Source organism: Emys orbicularis, chromosome 6 (assembly GCF_028017835.1).
Source record: "Emys orbicularis isolate rEmyOrb1 chromosome 6, rEmyOrb1.hap1, whole genome shotgun sequence".
Taxonomy (NCBI): Eukaryota; Metazoa; Chordata; order Testudines; family Emydidae; genus Emys; species Emys orbicularis.
In genome coordinates, this window is record NC_088688.1 from 51,291,298 (window position 1) to 51,318,709 (window position 27,412).

Here is a 27,412-nt window from a genome sequence, read left to right on the forward strand (position 1 = left end):
TGCAGATATTAGGCCTCATTTGAGGAAGAAAAATAACCTTCAGTGCTCCTATTTTTAAAGGTACTAAGCACAAAAACAAAACAAAACCACAAAAAAACCCAACCACCACCAAAGCCAGGTGACAAATTATTAAATTTCCCCACAAAATTAAGATGAGCTTTCTTCTATTTCTTGAGAGAGTACAGTTTGAGATTCACAGGGTAACTGGTATGAAATACAAGTTTATGAAAGCCCTCTTATGAGCAATTTTATTCCTATCCATGATGGCAGACATTTACAAAATCAGAACAATTGACCATTTGGGTTCACCTTAAAAAATAACTTATAAAGCAGTGATATACGCAGCACAGAACAGTTCGGGGGGGAGAGGGAACGCAAATTTTAATAGTTAAAATGTAAACGTGAAAAAAAGATGGAATAAAAGTCTCTATTTCTTATTTCTACTTAAGATGTCATGTGATAATATTTTACAATGTCCTGCAGGTCTATATATGTATATGTGTGTGTATGTATGTCAATATAACATATCCACACACATATACATCTATCCGCACTTATACATACACAGATAATTGTTTGCAGTTCACTCTTGGGCAGTTCTGTTATGCCACTCTTTACAGTTGTTTGAATCATGTTTGGACCCACTTTCTTCACAAAACTGGGGAGATGGTAGGAAAAGATGGTGGGTCTGGTTGTGTCTGAGATCCTTTTGTTAAACTGTACACTGGGACTTGTAATTTTCTTCTGTAGTAGCTCTCTGAAGAGGGCCAACTCACTGCGGTCTTCATGAGGAGACTTAGTATGGATCACACACTCATTGTCATGCTGGGGGAGTACTGAAAAAGAGGAATCCACATTTTAACAACAATTATTTCATAGGTTACTAACATTCCGCCAGAAGCATAACAACAGTGAGCTTGAATTTCAGGTCAGTATTCTCTTTCTCACACAGGTGATTTTAATCTTATCCTATAGTTGTACTGTAGCTTGTGTCAGGACTGCAGTGTAATTTGTAATGCATTTTACATTCATTGTATATATAACTTTATTTATTATAAAATACAACATAACTTATGAAATGAATAAGTAAAACTAGATTGGAGGGCAGCATTCAGTTGCAGCTAAAGCTCCAGAGGACCCTATTGGCTAATGCTGTCTACACTTCCTTGAGTACTCTACCATTCCCTTCACTGGTCACTGTTAGACATCTTGGGGGCCTGGTAGAAGGTCCACTTGTGGATCAGCTACCCATCTGAATGGGCTCTCCACTATATGGGGTGGAAAGGCGGTGGAGAGATGACATACTGGAATGAAATCAGACCTTTGGATTAATCTTAAATTCTACTACAGTATAGATTTTAGGAGGCTAGTTGCATCAAATTTCAGTGGTCATTCTTTATGCAAACTGGAAATCCAATCATTACATTAGACTGCAATATAATTGTAATACAAATTGAACTGCAGCCCTGATACAGGCTACAATCCTCCTCAAGTTAACAATACCTCATCACAAGTTACTAATTAGATACCACAAAACCTCCAAGAGATGCACATTTTAATTCTTATTTTACTTGGAACTTGCAGGCTGAAGAAATATTTCATTAGCTTAAAGTCCTTTATGTAGGGGGAAATGTCTGGATATAAACATATTGGTATTGTTGAACCTGGTGTGAGATAGTGCTAAATATTAATTTTGCCTTTCTACAAATGATATATAATTAGAAATGTCCCAGAGCCCAGGAGTTTGTATCTGACCTTTTCCCAGTGTTGAAGGATGTTCAGAACCAGGGTTTTGATTAGATCTTCTCTCTAATACAAGATGCTTAGAACAGACTAATTGGGAAAATCTGTTTTGACCTTCATAATTTTCTTTGTTTGGTCTCGTCTGATTTAGGGCTTGTTCCTATCAGCTTCTGAGCCCTCTCACCCTGATCCTGGAAAGCAATTAAGCATGTGCTTAATTTTAAGTATGTGAGCAGTCACTGAATGGGCCCACTCAGATGTTCAAAGTTAAGCATCTACTTAACTGCTGTGCTGGACTGGGGCCAAAGTGCTCATCCCTCCGGAAGAAGTTGTGGCAGTGAATATATATTGTTCTGTGTTGTATACAGATAAAATGCTATATAAGTTATTAATTTGTATTATTGTTATTAACATGGTGCCCTTATTTTCAAGCAAATTCCTGGTGAATTTAATGGGAATTTGCCTGAGCAGGGACCCCAGGATTTGGCCTAATAATAATAATATCCATTCTAAGAAGCCAGGAAAGGAAGCGGTAGATAAGTGGCAGAGAAAGAATGACAGAGCCCTAGGAGACTAACTTTTGGCTTGTTACTGGTATCTAGAAATACGATTCTAGCAAAACATTAGGAAAGTCAAGTCATGGATTCATTCAAGTAGGAAAACAGCAGCCAGGAGCATTAAGCATACAGTAAGTGTCTGAGAAAACTAATTTTCTGTGGCGTATTACTGATAGTATATGTCATTCTTTTAATGAGTTTGGTTTGGTGAACTGGGCTCTGTCTGAGCTTTCAGATTGTCTGGACTGTCTGCATCGAGTAAAGCACTATCTTGACTATACAGGATCAAACTTGATGGGGGAATTTTGGTTATTGTTCTTTTGCAAATTTTGAAACATCACTCTTTTGTGAAGACATTTTGTACAAAGTCATTTTCCCTACCATTTCAAATAATTCAAAGATGCCCTCTTCATAAAGAAACACATACTGTAGCTAAAATGTAAAAAAATTGCTTGTTCTTCATACTCATGTTAATGTCTACCGAAGAAGCAAAACAAAAATTCAGTCTGATTTTCATGAAACTTGCCATGCCAATTGACCTTGGTATGAATAGGAGAAAGTATGTTTAATCTTCATAGATACCCGGCTAAATTAATAGAGTTGTACTCACTTCTGACAGCAGTGAATGCCACTAAGAACAGAAGTGTTAAAGCCACTCAGCACTTCTGAAAAATCAGGACACTTCTATTTAGGAGGTTAAATGGGGATTTAGAAATCTAACTTGAGGCACCTGGCCATGAACATTTTGGTCTTTACTTACTTTGGAAAGTATTTTAAGTAATTTTTGCTTAGCCTCAACCACTCAGCATTTTTAAGAGTTTTATTTGTCACAGAATGAACACTAGAGGGCATCTTTGTTTTTCTAGACCTAAAACCATGTCATGTTTTAGGAAATAATAAGTCTTTTAGATTTCTTAGTGGTCTAATTATGTGCTTTCAGTGTAGATACAGTTCTGAAAGACATTCCTACTCTGGAAAACATACTACCCAAGGGGTCAAAGATTGGGCAGTCAGAAACTGAGAGACCACTTTGAAAAGATTAACAGAATATGAGGATCAACTACGCTGTTCAGATTTTGACTGACAAATGCACATCTCATCATGCATTTCTGAATATGCATATAGTATGCCTGACTCTAGGATAATTATTACTCCTGTGCATCTTACTTTTGTTATGTACTGACCACTTAAGTTAGGGATGGAATTTCTGAAGTAACTCTCTGCCTCCTGGCTTTTAAAGTTTAAATTCAATCCTTGATATTATTTAGCACAATTTTTGTTCAGCAGATCAATATTATAATATTAGGGACTTGTAAAAATATAGACAAAAATTGTATTAAAGATACAACTGCTTTTCCTGAAAAGATCCTGGAATTGAGTACCTGTCATATAGCAAAACAGTCAAAGAAATACTTACACTCTCACTCTGAAAAGGGTTTAGGAAATTTCCACCCATTTCACCATCATCTCTGGGAGTGCCAGGCTGATTACTCATGCTCATATTACTGGGAGAGTTCTGGTAAATAAGATTTAAAAATAAAGGGTAAGTATGTTGTAGATTTGAATTCCTTTCCTTGCTTCATAATGTTTGTCAAAACAACACCTACACTACCCACTGGAATCTCTGAAAATGACACAGAATATATCTTGCCATCACAGCTCTGCCCTACATATATTTGAATGAATGTTTGTAATCTGGAAAAAGCTGTTTCCCGCCTATAAAATGAAGAAAATTACTTACCCGTAGTTCTTGTTCTCAGGTTAGGCCTGGAACATTTTCCCACTGAAGTCAGTGGAAAAACTACACTTGACTTCATTGGGAGCAAGATTATGCTCTGTAATTAAAATAAATCACTATTGCCCTGATTCAGCAATCAAGTTTATGCGTAACTTTAAGTGCATGAGTAGTGTTCACATGCTTATGTACCTTGCTGAATGAAGGCCTATATTTGGGGTCTCCACCACTAATGTGTGGCTGGTTGGGAATTACCCCAAGATCACAGTTATGAGCTGCTAAACCACTTCACCAGTGGATGTTATGCACATACTATACCTGCTGCTGAATATAACAGACAGACACCATCGTGACTGTAAACTCCTTGGGGCTTATTATCACAATCTATAATCCACGAACAACCCCCCACACCAGCTGCCTTTCTCCCCTCCCTTCCTTTTCCCCCTATGACTGGAGGGGTGTTAATGGGCCACTTCACCTTGAATGGTCCCTTGACATATGTATTAACTACTTATGGTAAACAATTTGTTCCACCTTGTATTCAGCTATGACAATCTGAGTACTTTTCCCAGACCTGAAGAAGAGCTCTGTGTAGCTCAAAAGCTTGTCTCTCTCACCAACAGAAGTTGGTCCAATAAAACATATTACCTTACCCACCTTGTCTCTCTTAGAACAAAGAAGATACTTTCACTCTAAGGGTATGTCTACACCCAGCCGCTAGTTCGGCGGCTGGGAATCGAAGTTCCGGGTTCGATTTATCGCGTCTGGTCTGGACGCGATATATCGAACCAGGAAGTGATCGCCGTCGACTGCGGTACTCCAGCTAGACGAGAGGAGTACCGCGGCGTCGACGGGGGAACCGCGGCGTCGACGGGGGAACCTGCCTGCCGCGTGTGGACCGAGGTAAGTTCGAACTAAGGTACTTCGAACTTCAGCTACGTTATTCACGTAGCTGAAGTTGCGTACCTTAGTTCGAATTGGGGGGTAAGTGTAGACCAAGCCTAAGGCTATGTCTACACTAGCACTTTTGTCGGTATAACGTATGTCGCTCAGGGGTGTGAAAAACCACCCTCCTGGGTGACATCAGTTACACTGACAGAAGCGCCGGTGTGGACAGCACTATGTTGGTGGGAGCACCAACATAGCTACTGTCACTCTTTGGGGGTGGTTTAACTATGTCGACGAGAGAGCTGTGATGCTGTAAGGTCTCTAGTGTAGACATGGCCTAAACCCCTACTGTCAGGTGCTTCTAACTTTTTCAAAAGCTAGTCATTGGGCTGAAATTTCTTCTGCTTCCCTTCAGCTAGAGCAAGGTAATGTATGGTTGAAAAAAGTGAACCTGCAGTTTGATTCAGCATGGTTTTGCCATGAAACAACCTTTTCATGTTAGTGTGGAGGTATGAAACTGATGAACTTAAACCTCCAAAGGAACAGTTTGCTATCTTCATTCTGGGAATCATCTACTTCCCTTCTCTCAATGTAGGCATTCTGCAATAAGCCTGGAGGTGGTCTTGCAAGAGCTCATGCTCTAGAGAACCGACAAGTTCTGGCACTTCACCTGCTATGGTATGTAGCTAGGGGGTCTCTGCTAATAGGTTAACTCCAATTGACTTCAGTGGGGATAAGACTGGGCCCTATAATTATAATAGCTCACTATATTTTTTAGTTTGTGCTACCAGTGTGCTTAATAATCTCAAAATTGCTCAAAGTTATGAGCTACTAAACCACTTTACTAGTGGACATTTGATACAGGTGTTTTGCATAGCTTTACTTTTAACCCAAAGTTGCATGTTTTCTTCAGAAAGCTTTAAAAATCTTGTTAGTTTTTTTTAAAAGTTATTTAAATGCGTTTTTCACTTGGGTAACAAAAAAGGTTTTGTTTTAACAGTTAAATGGAGCAAGTGTGTATTATTATTAAGGAACACTGATTTCTCATGTGTGAAAATAGCTGGTTGAGAAATAAAGAAGTAACAAAATGTAACAGTATGGTGCTTGAGTGCAGTATGTTACTTTCCTTTCTGAATTAACTATGCACTGATTGCCAGATAGCAGCTGGCATGAGTAAGCCTATATGTGGATAGTTCAGGGATCGGCAACCTTTGGCACGCTGCTCGCCAGGGTAAGTACCCTGGTGGGCCGGGCCAGTTTGTTTACCTGCCGCGTCCGCAGGTTCGTCCGATCGCGGCTCCCACTGGCCGCGGTTCACCGCTCCAGGCCAATGGGGGCTGCGGAAAGTGGCGGGGGCCGAGAGATGTGCTGGACGCCTCTTCCCGCCGCCCCCATTGGCCTGGAGCAGCGAACCGCGGCCAGTGGGAGCCGCGATCAGCCGAACCTGAGGACGCGGCAGGTAAACAAACCGGCCCGGCCCGCCAGGGTGCTTACCCTGGCGAGCCGTGTGCCAAAGGTTGCCGATCCCTGGGATAGCTACACATTCACAGAAAAATACATTCATGTCAGTGATTCAAAATACATGTAAGACCTTTCAAATAAATGCACTCTGTATTCAGTGGGTTTGACTCTTTGATTGAAACAAATGCAGACGGGGTAAAATTCCACTTGTTGGAGAAAGGTCACTGTCAGGTGCTACATCACAGAAGACCGGTAGTATCCCTCTTGGGTGAGGAGGGCAGCCTCCATATCTACTGTGCAGAAGGGCTTTGAGGTGGCTCAAAATATGTTGGTGGGCAGGCCAGGGGGAGGGGTTACTGGAGCTCTGCTTACATGGATCCCGATACCAGAAACACCCCCGTGTGGGACAGAAGTACAGCAACGGCTACTCCAGCTTGAAGGCTGCATCAATGACTATGGAGGGGTGCAGAGAAGTTGGGGGTATGGATTATATCCACCCCCAACCACTAGGCTCCAATTTACATATGCTTTGTGGGGGGGGGGAGAAGGAGTTGTGAGTTTCATGCATAAAACATTTATTATAGGAATCACGGTTCTTCCTTTTTCATTTTTAACCAAAAACTTAAATGCAAAAAACCTGCCAATGTAATATTACTGTTGAGATTGCCAGGAGGCTCAAAGTTTGGATAATCACATCAAACCTAATGTAGTCATCTATCACATAACATACATTCTATCAAGTCATGTAAATTAACACTATATAGCATAGCACAAAATACTACATTTGCGCAAGCGGACCAAGTTACCCTTGCTATGAGAATTATAACTCAATTTGTCATCTTTTGTGCATGTTAAATCTCAACTACATTAACATCTGTTTAATACAAAGATTTTTTTAAAGCTTGTTTATATCAGAACACATTCTTCTATTAAAATAAACGCACAGAAACATCATTCAGTGACAGTTAAGGTTGAATCAGGACACACTCCCACCAATTTAGAATCCAAAAAGCAAGTTAAGGGAAAAGTCTCCTGCATTCCTTGCCACTCTCATATAACCTACAGCGATATTGATAACATACTCCAACACTCTATAAGGCTTTCACTTCCACCTCCATGCAGATACTGAAAAACAATATGACTCCAACTTCATCAAACTCAAACTTTGGTGCAAAACCTTAACAATGGCTAAAATGCTTTTCTATCAACAAATCGGCACATCTAACTGTCACACACTTAATACACTTAGGCCTGGTCTACACTAGGAGGTTATGTCGAATTTAGCAGTGTTAAATCGAATTAACCCTGCACCCGTCCACACAACGAAGCTATTTAGTTCGACATAGAGGTCTCTTTAAATCGATTTCTGTACTCCTCCCCGACGAGGGGAGTAGCGCTAAATTCGACATGGCCAGGTCGAATTTGGGTAGGTGTGGATGGAATTCGACGCTAATAGCTCCGGGAGCTATCCCACAGTGCACCACTCTGTTGACGCTCTGGACAGCAGTCCGAGCTCGGATGCTCTGACCAGCCACACAGGAAATGCCCCGGGAAAATTTGAATTCCTTTTCCTGTCTGGCCAGTTTGAATCTCACTTCCTGTTTGGACATCGTGGCGAGCTCAGCAGCACTGGCAACGATGCAGAGCTCTCCAGCAGAGGTGACCATGCAATCGCAGAATAGAAAGAGGGCCCCAGCATGGACTGATCAGGAAGTCTTGGATCTGATCGCTGTGTGGGGCGATGAGTCCGTGCTTTCGGAGCTGCGATCGAAAAAACGGAATGCGAAGATCTACGAGAAGATCTCCAAAGCCATGACGGAGAGAGGATACAGCCGGGATGCAACGCAGTGCCGCGTGAAAATCAAGGACCTGAGACAAGGCTACCAGAAGACCAAAGCGGCAAACGGACGCTCTGGATCCCAGCCCCAGACATGCCGTTTCTACGAGGCACTGCATTGCATTCTAGGTGCGGCCGCCACCACTACCCCACCACTGACCGTGGACTCTGATGATGGGGTATTGTCGACGGCCGCTTCCTCGGAGATGTTCGCGGACGGGGAAGATGAGGAAGGAGATGAGGAGGACGAGGCAGTCGACAGCGCTTACAACGCTGATTCCCCCGACAGCCAGGATCTCTTCATCACCCTCACGGAGATCCCCTACCAATCCTCCCCAGGCGTTAACCGTGACCCTGAATCAGGGGAAGGATCAGTCGGTAAGTGTTTTAAATATGTAAACATTTATTCTGAACAGAACAGGAATGGAATATTAACAATGGGTTTTTCATGATTACTTTGCTCTAGGCGCTTAAGTTTTTAGTCCTTGCCAGTGCAACTACTGCAAAAGAATCTCAAAATGTCCGGTTTTTCATGATTAGTTTGCCCTAGGTGCTCTACTTTTTAGTCCTTGCCAGTGCAGCTACTGGAAAATTAGGTCAATATGTCCGGGGATAGAGCTGAAATCCTCCTGGGACATCTCCACGAAGCTCTCCTGGAGGTAATTTGAAAGCCTTTGCATCAGGTTCCTGGGGAGAGCGGCCTTATTGCGTCCTCCATGGTAGGAAACTTTTCCGCGCCAGGCTAGCAGCAAGTACTCTGGGATCAGTGCCTCGCACAGCATGGCCGCATACGACCCTGGTTTTTGCTGGCATTCACACAGCATGCGGTCTTTCTCAGTGTCCGAAATCCTCATCAGAGTGATATCACTCATGGTGACCTGCTTTAAATTAGGGGAATGTTAGTATTGGGACTGATTGCCTGTTCCTTTACATAACTGTAACTGGCGGTTTACAGGCATGCGGTGGAGGCGGGACAGGGGCAGCATACAGGGATCTTTCCCGGGGACAGCCGCGAGGGGGGTGGGACAGGGGCAGAGTTCATGCTGGCCGGATTGCCGGCAGCAGGAACTGGCCAATGCTAGGGGCATTGCTTTGAACGTGAAAGGAGGGCACTGCTATAAATGAAGCTTTCAGCAGCCAAAAGTCTACGGCTTACCATGTCTGCCTGCTACCCGAATTCCGCTGTCCTGCCCCGCTTGTGTGATCTGTACTCCAAGACCCCAGGCACTGAATGGGAACGCCGAAAATTCGACCTTGTCCTGAGTGCACGTGATAGGTGCTGTGCATGGTCTTGTTCACAGAGAAAGACTATGTTCATTGTTCACAAAAATGTATCTTTGTGAGGAATTCACTCCCTTTTTCCCATCCCACAGCTGCAAGTGTCTCCCGACCTACCCCGGCATCCCCCTCCCAGAGGCTGGCGCAGATTAGGCGCTGAAAGAGAAGGACACGGGACGAGATGTTCTCCGAACTTATGGGCTGCTCCCGAGCCGAGGCGGCACAGCAGACCCAGTGGAGGGAGAACATGTCGCAATACCAGCGATCACACAGTGAATGGGAGGACAGGTGGCGGCAGGAAGACCAGCAGGCAACTCAAACGCTGCTTGGACTAATGAGGGAGCAAATGGACACGCTCCGGCGCCTTGTAGATGTTCTGCAGGACCGGAGGCAGGAGGACAGAGCCCTGCTGCAGTCTATCTCTAACCGCCCTCCCCCGCCACAAAGTCCCATCCCCCCCTCACCCAAAGTCCCAAGAAGGAGGGGCGGCAGGGGCCGTGAAAACAGTCACTCCACCCCTGCAGACTGCTCAAGTACCAGACGGCTCTCATTCCCAAAGTTTTGATAAGTCCTTTCCTTCACTCCAAAAGCACCTCACCCAAGCCCCCATCCCAGTGTCATCCCCTACCTGTGCAGTTGTTAATAAAAAATACGTTTCTTTTAATTACTGTTTCCATCAGGTTCTTTTAGAGGAGAGTGTGTCTGAAGGGGGGAAAGGGGGTTGGGAATTGGAGAGGACAGTCACCTTTACCAGGGTACAGACACGGGGGCAGGTTCAGCAGCAGGTCACACACACATTGCAGTCACTAGGCACCCTGGTCAGTCTGGGAGGTGGTTTTCATGTTCTGTGTGGGGGGGCTATGTGAGTTTGTGGCAGGGGACGGCGGTTACAGATCTTATGCAGCGGTCCTTAGCCTGGATGACAGAGCCACGCAGCAGGGGATCTGTAACCGTCCTCCCCTGCCACAAAGTCACATAGCCCCCACACACACAGTCCCGAAAAGGAGGGGTGGCAGGCTCCGTTGAAACAACCAGTCCACCACTGCGGACCGCTCCAGGAGCAGGAGCCTGTCATTCCTCGAGTTTAGAAGCGTCCTTTCCATCACTACACCCGCTCCCCACCACAGTCAGCGTCCCAGTTTCAACCCTTTACCACGAAACTGTTAATAAAGAAAACGGTGTTAATGAACAAAGTTCCATTTATTTTATTTTTAAAGGTGTGTTGGAAGGGGGGCAACGGAGTGAAGGGGGTATGTAATTGGAGAGGATAGTCAACATTAACTGGGTAAAGAAACGGGGGCAGGTTCAGCTTCTCTTTAAACAAACTTAATAGTCACAGGTTACCCTGCTCACTGTGGAACCTAGCTTTCAAAGCCTCCCGGATGCACAGCGCGTCCCGCTGGGCTCTTCTAATCGCCCAGCTGTCTGGCTGGGCGTAATCAGCAGCCAGGCGATGTGCCTCAACCTCCCACCCCGCCATAAAGGTCTCCCCCTTGCTCTCACAGAGATTGTGGAGCACACAGCAAGCTGCAATAACAATGGGGATATTGGTTTCGCTGAGATCAGAGCGAGTCAGTAAGCTTCTCGATCTCCCCTTGAGACATCCAAAAGCACACTCCACCACCATTCTGCACTTGCTCAGCCGGTAGTTGAAGAGTTCTTTTTCACTGTCCAGGGCGCCTGTATAGGGCTTCATGAGCCAGGGCATTAGCGGGTAGGCTGGGTCCCCAAGGATCACTGTAGGCATCTCCACATCCCCAACAGTTATTTTGTGGTCCGGGAAGTAAATACCTTCCTGCAGCAGTCTAAACAGACCAGAGTTCCTGAAAACACGAGCGTCATGAACCTTGCCCGGCCATCCGACGTTGATGTTGGTAAAATGTCCCCTATGGTCCACCAGTGCTTGCAGCACCATTGAAAAGTAGCCCTTTCGGTTAATGTACTGGCTGGCCTGGTGGTCCGGTCCCAGGATAGGGATTTGAGTTCCATCTATAGCCCCACCGCAGTTTGGGAATCCCATCGCGGCGAAGCCATCTATGATGAGCTGCACGTTTCCCAGGGTCACTACCTTTGAGAGCAGTAGCTCAACGATTGCGTTGGCTACTTGCATCACAGCAACCCCCACGGTAGATTTGCCCACGCCAAAGTGGTTCGCGACTGACTGGTAGCTGTCTGGCGTTGCAAGCTTCCAGAGGGCTATGGCCACTCGCTTCTGGACAGTCAGGGCTGCTCGCATCCGGGTGTCCTTGCGCTTCAGGGCAGGGGACAGCAACTCACAAAGTTCAAGGAAAGTTCCCTTACGCATGCGAAAGTTTCACAGCCACTGTGATTCATCCCAGACCTGCAGCACTATGCGGTCCCACCAGTCCGTGCTTGTTTCCCGGGCCCAGAATCGCCGTTCCACAGCATCAACATGACCCATTGCCACCATGATATCCATGGCACGGGGTCCCGTGCTTTGCGAGAGGTCTGTGCCCCTCTCAGACTTAATGTCCTCACCGCGCTGCCGTAGCCTCTTCGCCCGATTTCTCAGCATCTGCCTCTGAAAAAGGTGGATGATAATGTGCAAGGTGTTGACAACGGCCATAACTGCAGTGATGGTCGCAGCGGGCTCCTTGCTCGCAGTGCTGTGGCGTCCGCGCTGTCACTCACCAGAAAAGTGCGCGAACTGATTGCCCGCTGGCGCTTTCAGGGAGGGAGGGCGGGAGTGATGGTTGAATGACGACAGTTACCCAAAACCACCCTCGACACATTTTTTCCCCAGCAGGCATTGGGGGCTCGACCCAGAATTCCAATGGGCAGCGGGGACTGCGGGAACTGTGGGATAGCTGCCCACAGTGCACCGCTTCCAATGTCGACGCTTGCCCCGTTAGTGTGGACTCATAAAGTCGAATTACTGTTCTTAGTGTGGATACACACGTTCGACTTTGTAGTATCGGTTCCACTAATTCGATTTAAGTAAAATCGAACTACTCTCGTAGTGTAGACATACCCTTAGGAAGTTATTCTGCCTTAACATTGCTGAGGTTGCTGTTAAATGTTTGTCCCCAACTTCCGCAGAGTCAGAATTTTACCCTAAGTAGCTGGGTAAGGCCAAATATGGTGGGATAAGAGTGGCATGTTTGTTTCCCATTATGAAGAAAAATTTTAGAATCATGATACAAACATCACCTAGGTATAACTGATACTGTATTTATCAGCACATGAGGAGCAGCATGTGGTGCAAGTCACAGATCTCAGAGTGTTTTAGTTTTTTTTGCAAAAGGTGACCAAAAGGTGGTGAAACAACCCCCCCAAAATTATAAAAATTGGTAATTTTGCTACTTACTATTCTTTCTGTATCAAACCAATTTTCATCAGACAACCAGGAAAAAATAAATTATTGTTTAAAGTTTACTTTCCATTTTATTTATTCAAATGAAGGTTTTAAATTTCTGAATCAACGTTAACTGTGGAGTCATGACCAGTGACTCCATAATATGTAAGCTGCTGTAGTGTTAGGTATAAAAAGTTAAAAAGCAGCTAAACCGTTGTAAAATTTATTTTATGTGATCTTTCAGCACTTTTGTTTGTTCCTTAGAGATCTACCCCTATTTTATCTTTCTGTTTTTCCCTGTGTAGCACTGAACTTTGAAATTTTGCATTCACTACAGTATCCCTGCCCCAAAGATTCAAATTCCTGACATAAATGCTTTCATACCAACTCTTGCTGGGCTGCTTTGGTGGCCAGTATGGGGCCTAGTGCTGCTGCATGAGCAAAGCCTCCAAAGCAAGTTTTTCTTTGATGACTGCACAAATTCCATTGGTAATTCAAGAAGTTTTGGTTATTAGTAGGGCTGTCAAGCAATTAAAAAAATTAATCGTGATTAATCGCACTGTTAAACAATAATAGAATACCATTTATTTAAATATTTTTGGATGTTTTCTACATTTTCAAATATATTGATTTCAATTATAATAGAATACAAACTGTACAGTGCTCACTTTATATTTATTTTTTATTACAAATATTTGCACTGTAAAAAACAAAAGAAATAGTATTTTTCAATTCACCTAACACAAGTACTGTAGTGCAATCTCTTTATCATGAAAGTTGAACTTGCAAATGTAGAATTACATATAAAAAAAACTGCATTCAAAAATAAAACAATGTAAAACTTTCGCGCCTAGAAGTCCTACTTCAGTCCTATGTCAGCCAGTCACTCAGATAAACAAGTTTGTTTATATTTGCAGGAGATAATGCTGCCCACTTCTTGTTTACAATGTCACCTGAAAGTGAGAACAGGTGGTCGCATGGCACTGTTGTAGCCGGCGTCGCAAGATATTTATGTGCCAGATGCGCTAAAGATTCATATGTCCCTTCATGCTTCAACCACCATTCCAGGGGACATGTGTCCATGCTGATGAAGGGTTCTGCTTGATAACAATCTCATCTGAATCAGATGCCACCAGCAGAAGGTTGATTTTCTTTTTTGGTGGTTCAGGTTCTGTAGTTTCCGCATCGCAGTGTTGCTCTTTTAAGACTTCTGAAAGCATGCTCCACACCTCGTCCCTCTCAGATTTTGGACGGTACTTCAGATTCTTAAGCCTTGGGTCGAGTGCTGTAGCTATTTTTAAAAATCTCACATTGGTACCTTCTTTGCGTTTTGTCAAATCTGCTGTGAAAGTGTTCTTAAAACGAACAACATGTGCTGGGTCATCATCTGAGACTGCTATAACATGAAATATATGGCAGAATGCAGGTAAAACAGAACAGGAGACATACAATTCTCACCCAAGGAGTTCAGTCACAAATTTAATTAATGCATTATTCTTTTAACAAGCGTCATCAGCATGGAGGCATGTCCTCTGGAATGGTGGCCGAAGCATGAAGGGGCATACGAATGTTTAGCATATCTGGCACGTAAATACCTTGCAATGTCGGCTACGAAAGTACCATGCGAAAGCCTGTTCTCATTTTCAGGTGACATTGTAAATAAGAAGCAGGCAGCAGTAACTCCCATAAATGTAAACAAACTTGTTTGTCTTAGCGATTGGCTGAACAAGAAGTAGGACTGAATGGACTTGTAGGCTCTAAAGTTTTAAATTGTTTTGTTTTTGAGTGCAGTTATGTAACAAAAAAAAACTACATTTGTAAGTTACAATTTCAAAATAAAGAGATTGCACTACAGTACTTGTATGATTTGAATTGAAAAATACTATTTCTTTTGTTTATCATTTTTACAGTGCAAATATTTGTAATAAAAATAATAATATAAAGTGAGCACTGTACACTTTTATTCTGTGTTTTAATAGAAATCAATATATTTGAAAATGTAGAAAAACATCCAAAAATATTTACTAAATTTCAATTGGTATTCTATTGTTTAACAGTGCGATTAATCACAATTAATTTTTTTAATCGTGATTAATTTTTTTGAGTTAATCGCGTGAGTTAACTGCGATTAATCGACAGCCCTAGTTATTAGTGCCTCTCTTATATGCACAATTTCAGTTTTCTTGTTTCCTCCACCTCACTCCACCTCATAAACACTTTATACTTTGCCACTCAGTCAGTCAATTATAACCTTTTCTACACACTGTAACAATGAACTGATCTGATGTAAAATGTATTCTAGCAAGTCTGGGCTAATTTTCTAAACCTCATGCACAAGATGATCAGCCTCACTAAGATGCTTTTTTATTCCATTCAGGTCTTGTGTCAAGCAGAACTCAACTGGGCTTGAGGAACTAGCAACAAATGCAAAAATGTGTGCAACTGCACACTTAATTTCCACAAACAATTTCTGTGATAACATCTGTAATATGGAAACTTGCTTGTCTCAGTGACATTTAAGTTAAAACCACCAGATGTCATCTAATTTTGCGTCATACTGTAAATTCCATGGGACTTAGTTAAAGTCATAAATTGGCCCAAACTCACTCAAAAGGTTCGTGAACAAGAGTGAACCTTTTGATGAAACAGCTCAGGGTTTTGAGTTTGTAATGAAACCAGGTGAGTTATGCATGCTTTCAGGTTTCACTGCAAACACATTTTACATAGCTCTGGGCCTCTTGGACAGATATCACAGATTGCTGCATCATCTTCTGATGCTCTGCTATAAGGAAAAGCTAGAATTTTCATGACAGAATAATGACACCATATCTTGAAATCATATCCTAAAACTATATTTAGTGAGCTCAAAATCTCAATCTAAAACATGTAGGTTTCTCAAAAGAAACTCATTTCATTCTTTTGGGAGATGGCTGAGAATTTCATTCTAGCATTTCAAATGAATAAAAACAGTCATAAAATTTGGAATGAAACAATTATTTAATTAATTTCTATCTTTATAGATCAAAAACACAAAAGTGCAGAATGATTAGTTTTTAACCAGTTATATCTGTACATGTCGAAGAAGCAGCACAGAATATTTTATATGGGTCTAATTCTAATACCTTCACTCATTGATTCCTCATTTAAATCAACCCTTAAATTAATAACCTCAGAGTTAGCAAATTTTTACAGAAAATATTGTGCATTCAAATACAGTATTATTTTTGTAGGTGCCAACCACTAATGGTTGAACATTCATATTTCATATACTGATAAACTGTTTCTATGCTCAAAATACAGTTTCTTCTCTCATTACATTTTAATTTAGTTTTTAGGGAATTGGAGTGCTGATTAAGGCTATTAGCATTGTCTTCTAAAGGTGAGAAAAGCTATGATACAATGCATAAAAATAATATCCTTATGACAAATCTCCAAATTTCTCTCTTCCCACATTTAACTAAGTTTGATTATTAAAACTGTATTCATTTGTTTTACCAATATGCAACAATGTAACATAATTAATTAGTTTATGACTTGGATGTACATTAATCACATGCAGTAATGACCATTATTATGTTCAGGAAAATATATAAATGAATCGGTTTAATAGTCCCTATTGACTATAAAGATTACTTTTAACCTTCCAACTAATGCTGATTCTGCCTGAAAGAGCTAAAAGGCCCATAATACACATTTAATTTGCAATCAGAAATGTAAAAAAAAAATTTTAACAACCAAAATTACGTGATATTTAAATACAGTAAAATATAATGCTACAATTAAATATATTTTATTACATACTCACTTTGGAAATACTGTCCATGTCTCCTGAGCCTTAAATTAAAATAAATAAATAAATAAATGAATAAATAATCGTTTAGATTCGTTTTGAACTGCATTCTCTAAGAGTTTATCATTTTCTGCACTTTGAAAAGATAGTATAACAGCAATGGGCTAACATATAGTTAGTTATGTTTGCGTTCTTCCCTTCCCACTCAGGAAAATTCTTCAGTCATTATAGTAGTCTGTTAGTGTTAGGGTCTTGTTGCATGGTTGGGCCTGCAGTTTGTGTGGGAAGATGCCTCCTCTCTGCCAAAGGCAATCACAGTCCCTGTGCTACGGGGCAAGGCAGGCACTGCTTTCTCTGTGTGGCCCCAGGTATACACCTCACTGCAAAGTGGTAGGGAGGAAGACAGGTCACAGCATCGGACTCTACAGTGTTCTGCATTGGCATTCTTTAGGATGGGGCAGCCTGTACACTACCCTTATACACTGGGAAGCTCAAGGAGCTCCCCTGGGAGGTGCAGCTCTGCAGTGCTCCTCTCCCATGGCAGTGCCTAAGTAGCAACCCAATATTAACACTGTTGTAACTAGAGGAAATTGTAAACGTATCTATAGACAGCTAATGCTCCTGATGGAAAAAATAACCACAATTTTTAGTGCACTGTAGCCTTCCAAGAGTCTCTAAAAGAACTATTGTTGTATATTAAAAAAACTATAGTAGAAAATCTGTCATACTTAATTTGCTAAACACTGAATATATGCAATCATGTTTACTGATGAAAATACTAATCATATGCTTAGTGTACATAAAGTTCTTCCACTATCACTTCAGTTGTAATTAATCTTATAACTAAGAAGTTATTGTCAGGCTACAATATATTACAGCAAAAGTTTGTGATGAAGTTCAAAAAAGAGTTTTTAATTGACTTGGAAATAATGTGCATTATTTTTAATTAAAAAATGAAGCCATTTTACAAAAAATATTCATAAAAGGTCTGCTGCAAAATCACAAAATAGCCTTATTCAAAGTAATCTAGGAAGTTCAGAGACATGCTCCATAGAGACTGTTGGGAATTTGTTATTGTTGAATTTTAATTCCTCAGGATCAGTCTGCTAAAAGGGGTTTTGGTGCATTCTTTCCTTAGCTTAAAATCCAATTTTATCATTTTACCATAGCTTTCTCCACTCTCCTCATTCTCATTCTTCCATGCATCTTGTCTAACAATCTTCAGTTTCTGGTTTAGATTCAGGACTGAACTATGCTAACTTCTTCTGGCATAACCCGAAGTGCAGGACAGAAAGTCTGTGAGGAAGGGTCAGGGTTGAACAACTGCAAATTTTGTATAATTCTACAAGGCTCCCCCAGATATCACTACTTTTCAGAAATTATAATCTACACAGAGTCCGTGGCTCCTCAGACCTCTTAATGACTGAACAGCTTTGGAGCTTTGTAGGATTTCCATGTCTGCAGCCTGCAATGCCCTGCAATCTACACTGTTTCCATTTCTTCTTCACTTCTTACCTGCATAGCTTTTATAATGTGTTCATTGGGCCAGACCGATATTATAAAAAGAAAAATATAGCTAATAAATATTAAATGACCTCTAAAAGTTACCTAATATGGCTTTTCTATACATAAAAATATCATATCTGTAATGTCAGGTGTAATTTTGCAGGGGAGTTCACATTTGGGGAGAAAGAAGAAAACATTTCAAACATTTCTCTGGCAGGCTGATGAAAAACAGAAGCTATTTGAAGCTGTTTCATGGGGATGAGCTATTAAAAGTAATGCTTGGGAGGATGGATGAATGGGTAGAGTGCAAGTGAGACAGTTAAAACTGCACGATCAATATAATTTATCATTTGGTTTCACAATTTAATACATAGATATCAATAGATGTGGTACTGTCTCTATATATTATTTATATGATATATAAATATACAAATATGTAAGCATCTGCATCAATTTGTGATAAAGACATCTTCTGATTACTTGTGTTTTTGTGGGGGACTGGGGAAATAGGGAGGAGGAGAAAGCTTTTGTCATCTTCCACATTAGTTTAACATAGTGTACTATAGAACAGGTTTAAAAATTATATTCTGTTAATATACAATATTTATAAGCGACACCTTATTAGACCAGACACATAAGATTACATAAAACATTTTTGAACTTCTGATTGATGTTGATACAGTATTTCTAATTTTCAAATGATTTTATATACAATTGCCCACACAATTTAGAGCTGTGGTTATTGTGGAGTTACTCATAAAAAACAGTTCTAAAATCAGTATTTACTAGATTTGTTATCCTTACCTAAAGATCCATTCATATGATGTGATTCCATTCCACCCAATCCACCCATAGGTCCATCTGACCCTGGGCCCATTGGAAACTGTAAAAGGATTATGATAATATATTAAAATTGATATTAATGCATGAATATATTGCAGATAATTTAATAAAAACACAGTAATAAGCACAAAAATAGAAACTGAGAAACTGAATTGTATAGTCTATCTCTGAGTGGATTATTTGTATGTGATTTTCATTTACATTGTTTTCACTTCTTTTTTTCCAGCCTTTACCTCAGTTACCATGTTCTGCACTGCTGGAGAATTCATGTCTGTGCAGAGAGTTAGCCCTTAGCCTATGTACCGCTTATGTCCTACTGAAGTACTACGGTTGGGACTTTCAAAAGTGCTCAGTGATTACTAAAATCTGCTCCTGTTGAAGTTAATGGGAGTTTCACTATTGACTTCAATGAGAGCAGAGTTAGGCCAGCATAGTCCACTTTTGGAAATCCCATCCTACCTGTGCTGAGCATCACAGCAGACTACAGCGCATTACCACTGCAACAATATAAAGTTCTGCCAGTTCAGCATTTGGATTTCACAGTTTATCATTAAACCTGGGTCTTCAAATTGAGAACACAGATATTTACAGCACTTCTAGATAAACATGCAATGAATTTCAATAAATGCACTACAATTAAACCATTACTTAAGTTCTTGTGGCCTTTTTTCAAATGGACCTCTAACTACGTGGTCTGCATGCATAAATGCCGTCTAAATTGAGGGCAACTATAAGGGTTAGAAAGAGAAGAAAGTTCTTTCTAAAAATCCAAGTTTTCATCACTTCCAGAATGGCTGGATGTTTTGCCTAAAATAATCAGTGGTATCATAGTTAATATTTAATGGTTGTCATTAAGCTTCATATTTAACACTACTCAAATGAACAAGGCAGATCTCACCCTTGAGAAAGCTATTGATTTTATCCATCTATAGAATTGGTAATAAATAATTGACTGGGTCACATTCAGAAGTTTTCCTTGCATTATTAAGTAGAAATATATTTTTGTAATTAAAGTTTAAGTTCTGCACATACTAATGGTAGCTGATAGGGTGTACTACTGTGACCAGAACAGCATACCCCAGGATGACAAATTTAGTTATCTACCTAACAGATTTATATGCTTAAAGTTTTTACATGCACAAATTTCAAGGTATTCAAGGTGCTAAAGGATTGTTGTGTATGTACCACAACACTGATTTGAAATATTTCAGAGACATTAAAGATGCAGAAAAATATGAGTTTTGATGATGGGAAGCAAGTGATGTGTACCCACTCAAAATGGCAAAGATAAGTATGATTCAGATAAAATGAAGGTCTGGTGAGTCAGTGCATGAATCAAACAGGGCTTCACAGTGCAGAAAAATACATGATAGGTTCATATTTACATTAGATCTGTTGGGTCCAGGTGGTACTGCATTCATTAAAGTGTACATGTTGTCTCCAGAGTTAGTTGAATCTGAAACAAATATTATTTTAATTACCAAGATGTGATTTGAGATAAAACTGCTCACCTACTACACTTTCTCATCATTTTATTAATATTTCTCCTATGTCTGATCCAATGTTACAGAGTGACAATATAGTGGAAGATTTCATTGTATCTCTATTCTTAGCCAAATGGCAGAGCTATGAAAAGAAATAATTGCAATGCTCCCTAAATGGCTTCTGTGACTACTTCTAGACTGAGTTTATGCATTATTGTTAACATGTCTATAAATCTTCAAAAATTTGTAACCACTTAGTTCCTAAAACACTTTTTCTAAAACCTCCAGATTACTTTACTAACTTTCTGCAGTCTCTGTGAAAGGAGAATTTCTCACTTACTAAATACTTTTATGCTCTGGTTTCCACCAGTGCTGATCAATGGGTAGCTCCTCCTTATGCAGATTTCAGGTTAGTAGCAGCCAATGAAAAGCTCTAATTTTCATGTCTGTCAGCCAGCTAAACGCTGTCTCGTTCTCTCTCTCTCCCTAAGGCTTGAAAACTTCCAAAGCTAAAATCTCGATTTTAACTAACAAGACAATGAAACCTATGGAACTATTTGACTGAACTAAGGTTTGAGTAGAAGCCAGAGCCCAGAAAATAATTAGTAGGTAAGAAATTCTTGGTTTTGAACCATGGCTTGCCACCAGTGGTAAGGATTCCTCATAGACATTTTGCAGAGAAGAGAAGACAAAAAAGGACTATAGCCAGGGAGACAACATAGGGAGACCATTTCCCCAAGAAAACAGCAGTTGAGAACACATGGTCAGGGGCATCCCATCCCATCCAACAAAAGCAATTAGTCTCTGTGAATCACCAAGTGCAAAAGGACACATCCAACAATGGAATTACATCACATCTATGATGTTTGTAGAAAGAGCGGAGAGACAGCCAAGTAGCTGTGTTCCACAATTCCTCCACAAAATCTCCCTTTTCTCTGCCCTATAGACAATGTAAAAAAGACTCAAGAGAGCTTTGAGCTTAACAGATCACAGATAGTTCACCACTTTCTGAGACAAAGTGGGGGCAATGGGAGACCCTGTGCATGTCCTTTGAAACAGAATTACCTCTATTTACATAGAAAGGTGAAAGGAGGAAAAGCACATGCCTTACTGAAATGCCTAGGAATTAGGAATGCATCCTTGGCTAAAGCTAGAAAGTGTGATACCTACTCCAAGGGGTTAAAATCAAGCCCAATGCATATTTCCTTCAAGAACCTCACTACTTTGGTAAAATTTTCTAAGCATTAACTAATACTGGTGAGATAATAAACCCATTATATGCATGGAATATCACTACGAAGATCCTAGTGTACTGTCTCCTCCATCCATCCCAAGAGAGGAGCTAGACCCAAGCATTCAGACTGGCATAAAATCTCTCTCTCTCTGTCTCAGAGATTGAAAAAAAATCCTATTTGGCTTCTTCTGCTGTCATTGAGAAACAAGTTCTTCAAACACCAGGTCCTTCTGAAAACAGATAACATGGCTCTCCTCAAGGAATCATGGCTCCATTTTCTGTTAGTTATTGTCTTAAACACATACCAGTAGTTTGGCCCACTGGGACACTAACAGTTGGAGGGTTTTGTTTTCAGAGATTAGTTCCCTTGGTAGCTTTCCTGGTGGCTGTTACTTGAATATTTTTATTCCACAGCTTCTCTTTCCTCCATCAAAACAAAAGGCTTGTTCATAGTCCACATTGCCACTTACATACGCCACTGGCAATTTACTGCTGCGTTGGATGTTTTCAGAAGCACATGCTATTGCAGAGCTTGTTTTTACATTACATTGAATATTTATCTGCCAGCACATCTTAGTCATCTTCTTACGTATTGAACAGGAGAGGAGTCCTCTTCTTTTTCTATCACAGGTTGTGTTTTTAAAATTCTAGCCACATATTTAATGAGGTTTTTCCATCAGTACAGGAAAACTTCCATGGAAGGGTTGGGAAGCTCTGCTTCTGGCTCTTAAAAAGGACTTCCCTATCCTTTGTGCAAGTAATGCTGGCAGGGAGGTAGGAATAGGTGGGTCTGAAGATGTAAGGTGTCACAGAGATGGAAAGGTCTCTAGAAGTGGTGATCAATGACCTCTTGGTTGATGAAAGGAGGATGAGAAGGAGATGTGCTTCTTAGGAGTGGAAGATTCCCAGAAGAAGTCTGATTGATCTAGTGAAGATCGGTTAAGTCGGGACACCAGATCAGAGGCAAACACTTCCTGCTTACCAGATCCCTGATGCTATCCCTGGGAGGAGAGGAAGTCTTGTGTATGTCCACCCTCCACAACCTCTTCTGATTCTTCGTTCACGTCAGGAACTTTGGAGAACCTTGATGTAGGGAAACACTTGCTACTCTTCTTAATGCAGAGCTAGCTGGCTGAGCTGAAGCTATGGGACACTCCTTTAAACTCCCACTTGAAGCGTCCCCCAGCTGGATACTCTGGGGACAGTCTCACAGGATACATAAAAGTTGCTGGCAAATGTGCACTGAACAACACTAGCAGAAACAATGCACATTCTGTTTTCTCTCTCTTTTTCCTTCAGGTTGCTAATGGAGACCAGAAAAAAAAATGGTCTTGAGAGCCCTGGATGGAGCCAGTAAAATCAAATTACCAACCATACTGCATCTCTCCAGCAAAGCAGGAGGAAGTCTGAGGAGGGAGGGAGGGAGGGATGGAGGAAGGGAGACAGAGAAGAAGAGTGCAAAAGTGAGAGCTTTTCACTGACTGTTGCTTGCTGAAATATATATAAGGTGGATCTGTCCATTTGTCTGCACTGGTAGCAAATGGGCACAGGAAGAACTGGAATACAGAATCTGTATATTACCTACTTCCCTCCCCCCCCCCCCCCCCGAATGTTATTTACATTGTCTTTAAATTTTCTGATTAGATTTGGATACCTGCAGGACTAGGCATGATGGGTGTTCCTGGTGGCCCTCCACCCCCTGGAGGACCCTAAAAAGGGTAGAAAATATTCAGTTAATATAAAAGGAAAAATATTACAGTAAAGACTGAAGATAATCCAAGTGACAAAAGCACATCATAAAGGTTGTGAGTTGTTCTGGTGAAAAGGAACACATTTCCATAGAACAAAAGAAAGATGTACTCCATCGTCTATTTTCCTGTAAACCAGTGAATTTACTCAATGGCAGACCAAAGCTAGTGCCATGGATCTGCAGGCTCAAGCCCTGAATCCCAATATGTGTAGATCCCTGGATCCAGAGAGATCCACTGCTCAAAAACCTTGGGGTCTGCTACTGTCTGCCAGTACTGGAGTACAGAAGGGATGCTTTGTTCAGGGTCCAGGGCTGTTAATATACAGCTGATTCTCTACTATAGCCAATTTTCCAGCTGGTATTGCTCTCTCCTCACTGACTGTGATGCAGCAGGTTGCTAACTGTAGTGTCAACACTGGCAGAATAAGCTACTGCTTGTTGTCACACTGTACAGGGATCACATGGGAGAAGAAGAGGTGTTCAGTGGAAGTCTCTCTCTGTGGAATGTGTGGCTCAAACTTTGGTGGATCCAGGCCCTGATAAACTAAATTCAGTTAATAAAACATCACACATTCTCTTTTTTTCATATTTGTACACATATAACTCAGGATAAATGACTTGAGATTAATGACTAAGTCTCAGCACAAGATCAGCTTGGTAAATCTGAGTACAGATCTGCAGGTATATTGCTATTACATTACAGATAAAAGAGAATGGGAGCTCATCTAGTATTTGCTAAATCCATTTAAAAATAAGAAATGTCTATTTTCTTTTTTTCTGTTAATTTTCTGTATTTCTGTGTTGCAATTTTTTCTGTGAAAACAAACCATTTAAACAGACTGCACTGGTTATTGAACAAGCTGTTCTTTTCATTTTCTTTAAAAAAATTACTCCTATTGTTTTGTTCTAAATAACTTAATTCTTTAGCATCATCAGCACCATAATTTCTTCTGTGCCACATTTGCAGCTACAGTAATATCTTGAAGTACAATGAAAAGTTGACTGGTTACAGTTTTGATTCAAATATTCTAATATGCAATAAAAAATTAACCCTGAAATTTTCCATAATAAAAATGCTATAAATTGCTATTACTAGAACGCAGTTTTCATTGTCATAGGTCTGTATTGATATTTAAAAATAGCACATTTTCTATCAAAAAGAATGATTTTGTTTCAATATCCATTCTGTTCACTTCATGTCATGGAGCATACTGAGATTTCAAAGTGTGATTGTTCCTGTTTGCTTGAAGGAGCATTGCTGAGATTTGCTATAATATGACCAACACATTTTTGGAAGGCGGGGGGAAGTTTTGGAATTAGAACAATTGAAAAATATCTTTGTGTATTTTGCCGCCCCAAGTACGGCAGTCAGGCAGCCTTCGGCGGCATGCCTGCGGGAGGTCCGCTGGTAATGCGGATTCAGCGGCATGCCTGCGGGAGGTCCGCCGGTCCCGCGCCTTCGGCGTACCCGGCACTGAATTGCAGCTGAAACCACGGGACCGGCGGACCTTCCGCAGGCATGTTGCTGAAGGCAGCCTGACTGCCGCCCTCATGGCGACCGGCAGGCCGCCTCCCGCAGCTTGCCGCTCCAGGCACGCGCTTGGTGCACTGGTGCCAGGAGCCTCCCCTGGCCCTACAAAACACACCATTTACTGGCTCTGAAGCAGCAGCAATGCATTCATGAACACTATTTCCAGGCTTATGCTATAATCGAAGTCAGTAATGCTGCATTAGTCATTGCTGCCCCTGCCTCTGAGCTGGTATAAATAAAATACTTGAGATATTTGTGGGTTAATACTGCTGGCTGCAAGTTAATGAATAAATTTAACAAATAACTTTAATCTAAACACAAATCTGTTATCCAATAATAATATGTCCCTGTATACCACCAATCTACATACATACATACATACACATACATCTCTGACCCCTTAAATGATTGACAATGTAACCTACCAACTACCAGTCACTATCCTGCACTTCTCCTTCAGTAGTGTATTGAGCAAGACCATGGAGTGCCTCCTGTATCTACTAATAAGATTTGTTCCACTACAGATGTCATAGATTCATTGAGTTTAGACCATAAGGGACCATTAGATCATCTAATCTGACCTCCTGTGTATCACAGGCCATTCAATTTCAGCCAGTTATCCCTGTGTAGATTAACTGGCCAGAAGTGACCACTGTGATCATCAAGTCTGATCTATGTGATGCAGGCCCTAGAACTTTCCCAAAATAATTCCTAGAGCATAACTTTTAGGAAAACATCCCATCTTGATTTAAAAATTGACACTGATGGAGAATCCACCACGACCCTTGGTAGTTTGTTCCAATGGCTAATCACCCTCACTATTAAAAATGTGTCCCGATTTTTTAAATATGAATGTATCTGTTGGGGATTTAGTTGGGGATTGGTCCTGCTTTGAGCAGGGGGTTGGACTAGATGACCTCCTGAGGTCCCTTCCAACCCTGATATTCTATGATTTGGTTTCAGCTTCCAGCCACTGCTGCTTGTTATGCCTTTGTCTGCTAAAAGAAAGAGCCTTTTAGTACCCAGTATTTTCTCCCATAAAGGTACGTTGTAATCAAGTCACCTCTCTTCTTTTTGATAAATTAAACAGACTGCACTCATTAAGTCTCTGACTGTAAGGAATTTTCTCAAACCTTCAAATAATTTTTGTGGCTTTTTGGTGCACTTGCTCCAGTTTTTCAACATCCTTTAAAAAAGTCAAAAAATATAAACTGTCAGGAAAAAATTGTGGGCACCAGAAGGAGCCAGGGCCGGTGCTACCATTTAGGCCAACTAGGCGGTTGCCTAGGGCGCCCCAAATTTTTTTTTTACATCGTTCCAGCGGCCGCTGCGCTGGGAGGGAGAGGGAGTCTGAGCCGTCGGCAGGCAGCCCAGGGGTTCCCCTGTGTCCGCGCGCCTGCCGGCGGCTCAGACTCCTTCTCCCTCCCAGTGCAGCGGCCGCTCCATCCCATGCGATTCTTCTCATTGCCGGCGGGGACGCCGGCAGCTGGGCAGAGCTCCACAGCTCTGCTTAGCGCACGTGGCACAAGGCCGGCGATGGGCGCGACAGCAGGGCTTCTGGCTCAGCCTCCACGGTCAGCCCCAGAAAAGAGCCTCAGGCGGCGGTCTGGTGGAGCGGAGGAAGAAAGAGGACCCCGACGCCCGTGCCTTGAGCAAGGTAAGCGCTTCCCCACAGCTCGGCCTCAGGCGCCTGTGCTCCTGCCCCCTTGGTCCTTGGCTGGTCCCTGCTCCTGCTCCCCTTGTGCATGGGCGGCTGGAGAGGACGGCAGCCTGCAGAGCTGAGCTGCCCCAGTGCCCCCCTCTCCCTGCTCCAGCCTCTGTCATGCCCGGTATCTGAGTTCAGGGCTGCCCGGGGGGGGGGAGTAGGGCAATTTGCCCCAGGCCCCGCAGGGGCCACCACGAGTATGTCGGAGGCTCCTGGGAGAGGGGGTAAGCGGCATGGTAAGGGGCCGGGCACCCCCCCGACCCCATCCCCCACAGCCCTGACCCCCAGCTCCAAGCCCAGCCCCTCTGAGCCAGAACCCCCCCGACCCCATCCTCCCCACAGCCCTGACCCCCAGCTCTGAGCCCAGCCCCTCTGAGCCAGAACCCCCCCCGACCCCATCCTCCCCACAGCCCTGACCCCCAGCTCCGAGCCCAGCCCCTCTGAGCCGGACACCCCCCTGACCCCATCTCCCCACATCCCTGAGCCCAGCCCCTGTGAGCCGGGCACCCCCGAACCCAGAGCCCAGCTCCCCCCCCAGCCCTGGGCAACAGCAGCACCACCCCCAGGCAGCGACAGCCCATTGGTACCAACCATCACCATCACCCAGCAACAGCCCATTATGTAATTGCAAATGTATACATATCATTACAGCTTTTAATGTTTTTAAATAATGTATTTAGTGTATTTTCAAATTATTACAAATTAATTTTTGAATGTATTTCACTAGTTATTTTTTATATTTCCAAATACATGT

At 42.1% G+C, this 27,412-nt stretch overlaps 1 protein-coding gene across 2 annotated transcripts in view; it reads right to left on the bottom strand.

Moving 5' to 3' along the window:
• Positions 1–364: 364 nt before the first annotated feature.
• The window catches only part of SSBP2 (single stranded DNA binding protein 2), a 284,138-nt gene continuing 257,090 nt past the window's right edge, over positions 365–27,412 (bottom strand). For both annotated transcript variants that reach the window (XM_065406924.1, XM_065406923.1), the window contains 6 exons: positions 23,327–23,381; positions 20,340–20,410; positions 18,916–18,994; positions 16,621–16,649; positions 3,718–3,816; positions 365–836 (listed from right to left, as the gene is read on the bottom strand). In XM_065406924.1, the coding sequence (XP_065262996.1) occupies positions 807–836; positions 3,718–3,816; positions 16,621–16,649; positions 18,916–18,994; positions 20,340–20,410; positions 23,327–23,381 (363 nt within the window). In that variant the 3' untranslated portion in view covers positions 365–806. The remainder of the gene's footprint in view (positions 837–3,717; positions 3,817–16,620; positions 16,650–18,915; positions 18,995–20,339; positions 20,411–23,326; positions 23,382–27,412) is intronic.